At 51.0% G+C, this 7,988-nt stretch overlaps 1 protein-coding gene across 1 annotated transcript; it reads left to right on the top strand.

Moving 5' to 3' along the window:
* The first annotated feature begins 607 nt into the window (after positions 1–607).
* LOC148183363 (uncharacterized) lies at positions 608–6,703 on the top strand. The gene is given in 6 exon segments (XM_088061451.1): positions 608–1,041; positions 1,086–1,674; positions 1,751–1,977; positions 2,569–3,411; positions 6,514–6,520; positions 6,635–6,703. Coding segments are annotated over 6 exon segments (2,169 nt in total).
* The last annotated feature ends 1,285 nt before the right edge of the window (positions 6,704–7,988 follow it).

The following is a 7,988-nucleotide window of genomic DNA, read 5'->3' as shown; positions in this document are numbered from 1 at the left end:
TGCCTTCAAAAATAAATGTGTTATAAATTTTCCTTCTCTTTCCCCATGCGATCCCCGGAATAAAGCTGAAATACCATCTCAGCAAGAGAGAGAGCCTCGCTTTAGTTCCTCTGGTCCATGCTATAATATCTTCCCTGCCTCCCTGGCTACTGCAGGGCAGACGGTGGCAATAGAGAGGCAGGGGACATATAGAAAAAATAGCATGTAATGTGTTAGTTCACTAACCAATAAGAGTTTCGCCTTTCTGTACTTTCGCATATCAGTCTACAAAAGAAGATCTGAGGTAATAAACTTTGCTCTCCTGTTCAATGCACGAGAGTCTGTGTCGTGCTTATCGACGTTCCCAATAGAGCGACACCTGGTGGCCTCCGACGTTTGTTGCAGCCGACTGACGACGTGCTGCCCGCTTCCTCCAGAGAGGGGTAAGCGAATATCTCCCATGCTCTCCTGGAGGGAGCTGGTCTTTCAGACCACAGGATAGCAGGGCCCTGCCCGTGAGCAGGCCTGGAACGGCTTATCTTGACGAAGCTAGAGCTTGAGGTCCCGGGTTAAGCCGCTGCATTTGCGTAATTGCATTCGCGGGCCGTCAAGATAGACGGTTCTCACGATGGGGAACCGAAGTTCAACTGATGATCAACTTGTCTTCTCTGCATGGCAGAACGCTTTGCCACGCATGGGACTCGATATTTCTGAAGATGCTATGCACGCTTTGTTCCAGTGTGCGAAAGCACAGGGTTTTAGTGTGACTGTCAATAATGCCTTTGATCTCAACGTTTGGCTGTTGGTGGGAGACCGCATATGGTCTGAGTTAGCTGAAGGAGATACCAGCGTGTGTAGCCTGGCGACCACCTGGGGCGCGCTCTTTAGAGCGTTGGAGCGGTGCCAGTCTGGGGACAGTGAGGCCGGGATGGAAGCTTCAGATGCCAGGGGTGCCTCTTTTGTATACAATGAGAGACTGGGGGATGGGACCAAGAACGGGAAGCGTAGCACTTCCTCGGCTCTGCCCGGACCCCCGGAGGACTTTGGACGTGGGCGGAAACAGTATTTGTCACCCGCGGAGTTGGGCGCGCAAGCTTCACCAACAGGAAGGCGGCGGGGGAAAGGAGACTGCCCGCCTCCGCCTACGCCCTCCGCGGCGCCTTCACCGGCACCGCGAGCGCCGCCGCTAGCGGGCACGGGAGGGCCTTCGCTGTCAATGGTGTCCTTCGGCCCCCCCGCTCCCCCTGCGTCCCTTTCTCCTGTGCCACAAGGGACAGCACAGAAGCCCCGGCTGCAGCCCGCCAGCGTGGCGGGGGGGACGTGCTTTTGGCCCTGCCGCTGCCCTCCGCGGGGCCCACGCCTGTGCTGGCACCACCCCTTCCCCCTGCCTGCTGCAGTTGTCCTGCCGCCGTGCCTTCTTTGGTTTCCGAGCAACAGCCTGCAGCGCCCGCAGCGGCTGGCCCGCCCGCCTCCGCGTCTCTGGCCAGCCCGCCCTCCTCCGTTTCTTGCGCCCGAGACTGCCCTGCTGCGAGCCCACCCCAGAGTCATCTCGGAACGTTCCCGCTCCGTCTGGTGGCCGCGCGTCCGAAGCGTCCAGGGCGCTTTTGAGACGCGGTGAAACAGCGAGCTTTGGAAATGAGGGATTGGGAATTACTCGAGAGGCTGGGAACACCCAGGACCGGAATTTTTAACTGTGCATGTTGGGGCGGGGAAGACAGAGGGAGGACCAGGAGCCGCTTTGGCTTCTGATGAATGGATCCAGATGGATCAGGAAATTGGTGACGCACCACAGGGGGCTGTCCGAGCCTTCCCTGTGTTTAAGGCTGCCCCGAATACGGGACAGACTGACAGGCATGATGTGATGGCATGGAAGGTAGTACAGGATATACAGAGTAAGGTGGCACAATACGGACTTGGCTCTCCCGAGGTTGTGCATATTATCAATGTGCTAGACACTGATCTGCTTGCTCCGTTTGATATTTGTTATAAATTTGTATTGTGATATTGGCTTTCGCAGATGAATATTATATGTTAAATACTTTTTAGCTATGTATGTACTTTTTTCTTGCTAACAAGTCTTAAGCTTAAAAGAATTTCCTAGGTACAAGGCAAGGAAACCCCAGAGGGCAAGGACAGTGGGGCCCAAACTCTTATCAAGAGAACAATAGAGGCCAAACTGTTATCAGCGGAAGATATGAAACCCATCTGTCCTCAGGGGAAGGATGATGGCCCCGGACTGTTATCTGCCCTGACCATTTGCAAAAAGAAAGGAAACCAAACTCCAGAAAAATGCTGACCAGCAAAAATAATGATGACCAGCAAAAAATATATGCTGACCGGCAGAAAATAAAACTGTGAAAAGCATGATCCAAGAAGGCGGAACCAGGGAGGGGACATGCTTGAATATGCATTAACCCCTCACAGCAAGGAGGGGATAAAAAGGAGATCCCTGGGATACCAGGTGTGCTCTTGGCAGCGCGCCAAGGCACCCGGCCGTTTTAACCCTTTGCTTTATTTCTTATGTCTCCTAATTGTCTTTTATTTATATTAAATTCTTTTTATAATGAATCTCGTTTTTAAGAATATTAGACACCTGGCTCAAGTGTTATTCCAGACTGTGCAGTTTAAAGTTTTTGAAGATAATTGGAGGCAGATGGCACAAATGGCTGCAGACGAGAACACACGTCTGCCTGCGCATGATCCCAGACATGGGGTTAGACTGGAGATCCTTACAGGAGTGAGGGAGTATTCCAATCCTGATCTCCAGGCCCATTGGAACCCTAGAGTCCTTGAGCAAGGGCAGAAAATTGGTATTGGGGCATTGCTGAAGACTATAGAAACAGCTGCTCCCAGGGCATGATATGTGACAATCACTCAAGGTTTAAAGGAACCATTCTTGCCATTTCTTGAGAAAATAGCAGCAGCCTTGGAGAAACAAGTTGAAGATGATAACCTGAGACAGCTCCTGTGTAAACAACTAGCAAGGGATAATGCTAATGAGGATTGCAGGAAGATCATAGAGGCTCTTCCAGGGGACCCCTCAATACCAGAGACGGTCCGAGCATGTGCCAAAGTGGGCTCTGTAGAGTACAAAATGTCTGCTCTGGCTGCTGCTCTAACATCAAAACAAGCAGGCCGTCAGGGTGGTTCCCAGGAGCAAAGGGATGCTCAGGGTAAGGCTCAACAAGTGCAGCAGAATAAAAAAGGAAAGGGAAAGTTCTCATGTGCTAGATGTAACAAGCCAGATCATTTTGCAAACCAATGTAAATCTAGATACCATGCCAATGGTCAACTTTTGATGGATTCAGGAAACCTGCACAGGAACGCACAAGGGAACTGCACTCTGACGCAAATGAGTTCCCAGGGCACAGGTCCTCTGCAGGCCTACTCAGCCAGCTTAGTGGCAGCACCCAAGGAGCCGCCGGAGTGGAAGTATACACCACAGCAACAGTCACATCAGATTCTAGTCATGTCTATAAGGTTCCCCTGGATGCTTTTGATCTTCTGGGTCAAGGATTAAGTGTACTGCTTGTCGGAAGATCTAGTGTGACCCTACAGGGGATCTTTGTGCATCCAGGAGTCATTGATGCTGACTTTACGGGACAAATTTGTGCCATGGTTTCTACTCCCTCCCCCCCGTTACAATCTCTGAAAAGACTTGCATTGCTCAACTTGTGCCTTTTAAGTCCTCTGTCCCTAGGACTGTTGACCAGACTCATGGGGATGGTGGCTTTGGATCTACTGGACTGCCGCAGGTCCTCTGGTCTGCCTGCATTTCAGCTCAGCGACCTCAAATGATGTGTACCCTGAGTCTTCCAACTGCCAGCCCGCCTTACATCCAGCTTTGAGGTCTCATCAACACCAGCACAGATGTGACAATCGTCTCCTTCTCTGCGTAGCCTCCATCCTGGCCCTTGACTTCTGTTGATTCAGCCATTGAGGGGCTTGGAGGTGCTACACAGACCTTTGTGAGCCAACAGTCTGTGCTGATCAAAAACCCGGAGGGGCAAACAGCTACAGTCCGGCCTTATGTCACTTCAGCTCCACTTAACTGCTGGAGTTAGGATGTTTTGGCAGCATGGGGGGTACAGGTTGAAACGCATTTCTGATGAGGGCCACTGTGGTAAAGGGCACACAGCGTTCCACGCTGCCTTCACAGTGGCTGGTGACAAAACCCATCTGGGACAACCAGTGGTCCCTGGCAAAAGAGAAATTAGTTGCCCTTTGTGAATTAGTCCAGGAACAATTGCAGCAGAGACACATTGAGCCTTTCACTAGTCCCTGGAACAGTCCCGTTTTTGTGCTCAAGAAAAAAAGTGGGAAGTGGAGATTGTTGCAGGATCTCATCAAGATCAATGCAGTCATGGAAAGCATGGGGGCACTGCAGCCTGGCATGCCCTCATCTATCATGCTTCCTATGGGATGGACAATTCTTACCATTGATTTAAAGGATTGTTTTTTTACGATTCCTTTGCATCCTGATGACAAGCAAAAGTTCGCTTTTACAGTACCTACAATTAATAATGCTGAGCCCGTGCAGAGGTATCAATGGAAGGTTTTGCCACAGGGCTGCAAGAACAGCCCAACTATTTGCCAGTGGTATGTGGCTCAGGCCCTATCCGGAGTCTGTGAGCAGTTCCCTGAGGCATTCTGCTATCATTACATGGATGACATCCTGGTGGCAGCATCCACCTAGGCTGAACTGCTGAGGGGACAGCCCCAGCTGTTCGAAACCCTGCTTTCTTATGGTCTGCAGGAGGCTCCAGAGAAGGTTCAACAGTATCCTCCTTGGAAATACTTAGGAGTCAAAATCTTAGATCAAACCATTTGCCATCAAGAGGTGAAATTTACAGATTCTATCAAGACTCTGAATGATGCCCAGAAATTGATGGGTATCATCACATGGTTCCATCCTTACTTGGGGCTGACCACAGTGCAATTGTCCCCATTGTTCAATATTTTAAAGGTGGACTCTGCTTTGAATTCGCCTCGGGATCTAACTCCTGAAGCACGGCAAGTGCTGGAGGATGTTCAACAAGCTGTCTCTGCTCGGCAGGTTTACCGGGTAGATCCCTCCATTGATATCACTGTTTTCATTACCTATCCGGAGTCTCATCCTACAAGTATCATTGGCCAATGGAGCGAACAATGGTCTGATCATTTGCACATTTTGGAATGGGTCTTTCTACCCCATCAACCGAAAAAGACAGCACCCAAGTTATTTTAATTTATTGCTCAATTGATAATTAAATTCTGTCAGTGGTGTTTGCAGTTAATGGCAGTTGACCCTGGAAAAATCATCCTCCCAATATGACAGGAGGAATTTGAATGGAGTCTGACCGACAGCGCTTCCTTACAGAGTGCGCTGCAAAACTTTTTAGGGCAGATTGCTTACCATCTGCCCAGCCACAAACTATTGCAATTGGCAAAGTCAGCTGAATTGTCCTTTTGACCAAAAAGTAGTTGGGTGCCTGTGCAAGGACCCACCGCCTTCACTGACAGTTCAGGAAGAACAGGGAAGGCCATTGTTACGTGGAAGGATGAATCTGAGTGCCAGGTGCTGGAAGGACACGAGTCAGGCTCAGCCCAGTTAGTCGAACTAAGGGCTGCAACCATGGCATTCCAGCAGTTCTCTCAGGTGCCACTGAATTTAGTTACTGATTCTGCTTATGTAGCAGATCTAGCCAAGTGTTTGAATTGTGCACTTTTGAAAGAAGCTGATAATGAGCACTTATTTTGGTTGCTGAAATCTTTGTGGTGTGTAATCCAAACCCAAGTTCACCCATATTACATCCTGAATATTCGGAGTCACACCACCTTACCAGGTTTCATAGCAGAAGGTAATGCCAGGGTTGACAGGTTAGCTAACCCTGCATGGGTAGCACCTCAGCCTGACAAAATTGCACGAGCTAAGGCATCGCATGATTTTTTCCATTAAAGTGCACATACCTTGCAAAAGCAATTTCACTTGACACCAACTGAGGCTCGTGACGTTGTCAGCTCTTGTGCTGACTGTCATGGACTTGCTGCACCTTTACCAGCGGGAGTAAACCCCAGAGGTTTAAAGGCCTTGCAGATTTGGCAAACAGATGTCACTCACATTGCTGAATTTGCTCGGCTTAAGTATGTGCATGTGTCTGTTGACACCTTCTCATCTGCTATGTGGGCATCTGCTCACACTGGAGAAAAAGGTTGTGATGTTATCGCCCATTGGAAGATTGCGTTTGCGGTCTTAGGCATACCTTCTTCTGTGAAAACAGACAATGGTCCTGCCTACACCTCACAGAAAACACAACGGTATTTAGTTGTGGGGAGTTTAGCACAAATTCAGTATCCCACACTCTCCCACTGGACAAGCTATTGTTGAACACTCTCATGGTACCCTGAAGCGTGTTCTGGAAAAACAAAAAAATGAGAATGACTGGAGAAACTCCACACAGTCAGTTGGAGCAAGCTCTATATACAATCAATCATCTCACAGTGCAAAGAAAATCTGATAATCCTGTCATTTTGAATAATTTTCTTTCGTTGCAGTCCTCAGGTGAGACGCACCTACCTCGAGCGAAGGTTTGGGTGAGAGACCTAACCACTAACAAGTAGAAAGGCCCGTGTGAGCTAATCACTAGGGGTCGTGGGTATGCACATGTTTCCACAGATACTGGGATACGGTGGATACCTGCTAGGTGCGTTCGCCCTGACCTGCGACACCAAGGGCAGAAAGTAGCCAACAGGTGACCCTCGGATGATGATCAAGATACCAATCTGTCGCCCTGAAAACTCAGCTTCTGATCTTGCTGACATAGTCTTCTAAAGACTCTCCCATGACAGTAACTGTAAACATAGAGATGTGTACATTCTTTCTGATACACGTCTTGTGATGGACATCTGTCACAGCCAGTGCAGTTGGGAAAGTGTTATCCTGACCATCCAATCCCTGGCCATCATCAGAAACCTATAAATCCTGGGAGAAGAAATAAACACTCTTTTCCTTTCACCACACCTGGAGCTGTATTCGTGTGACCTATTCCTCTCCAGCAGCAACATCTGGTGACCCCTGACGTGTTGAAGGTGACGTTGCGAGGCATTCTCTGTCTGGCCTGTAGCTATGGCTGCTTTTGGGTTCTCTCCCACAGAGGCCCTGGTTGTAGGGGTGTGGCGTGCTGTTTTTGATCACACACGGACTGATGTTTCGGATGCTGACTTTCAGCAATTGTATACCTATGGAAGAGTGGAAGGGTTTTTCCCTGTAGTTGAGGTGGTTTTTTCAAAGCCAGCTTGGGACGCATTAGGCAATTGGTGGATTATGACCCCCACCTGGCTCGGTTGCTGCTGATCTGGCATCAGTGTGATCGCGCTCTGAACAGCTGCGCGTCCTCTTCTGCCAGATTGAGAGCTGCTTCCTCTGGCCTGGGTGAAAGGTCTGGCTTTGACTCCGACTCCAGTTATGGGAGCGGGGCGGGGCTCTCTCTCTCCCCCGGTGACGTGGAGCCTGGGGGCAGCTGTGTCTTGGGTCCCAAGGTCAGCTCCCCCGGGATCGCCAGGGCCCCCAGCGGGTTGAACGGGGACGCCGCGGAACTGGTGGGCATAACCCCGCCTTGGCCGGCGCCCCGGACGCGAAAGTGTGGGTTGGGGTTGGATCCTTGCCAGCGGGCCGTCAGGGGCGCCGCAGAACCAGTGGGCGTAATCCCCCCTTGCACGGCGCCCTGGCAGTGTAAGCCAGGGGCGGGGTCACGTCCTTTGTGTGCCCTCCCGGCGCAGACCGATGAGGGGGTGCCTGAATGAGGCGTGGCGCCGTCCCTGGGGAATGCCTCAGGGACGGTCCCTTATCCCTGCTGCGGCTGGGCCGTTCCCTGCTCCACGGTGGGGGACGGGACAGGCCCAGGCTCTGCGCCGGCGGCCGTGCACACACACACTGTTCCAGTGGAAGAGCAGCCGGCACCGCTTTTTGGACCTTTGGCCCCTGAAGAACGGCTGTGAGGGGTGATCCCGAGTGCTGCCCGCCCCCCCCC

Source organism: Pseudopodoces humilis, chromosome 12, assembly GCF_049639895.1.
Source record: "Pseudopodoces humilis isolate 2021_Gansu_Grassland_sample_001 chromosome 12, ASM4963989v1, whole genome shotgun sequence".
NCBI classification, from domain to species: Eukaryota; Metazoa; Chordata; class Aves; order Passeriformes; family Paridae; genus Pseudopodoces; species Pseudopodoces humilis.
The sequence above is the reverse complement of the archived record's forward strand: the minus strand, read 5'-3'. Positions and strand labels throughout refer to the sequence as shown.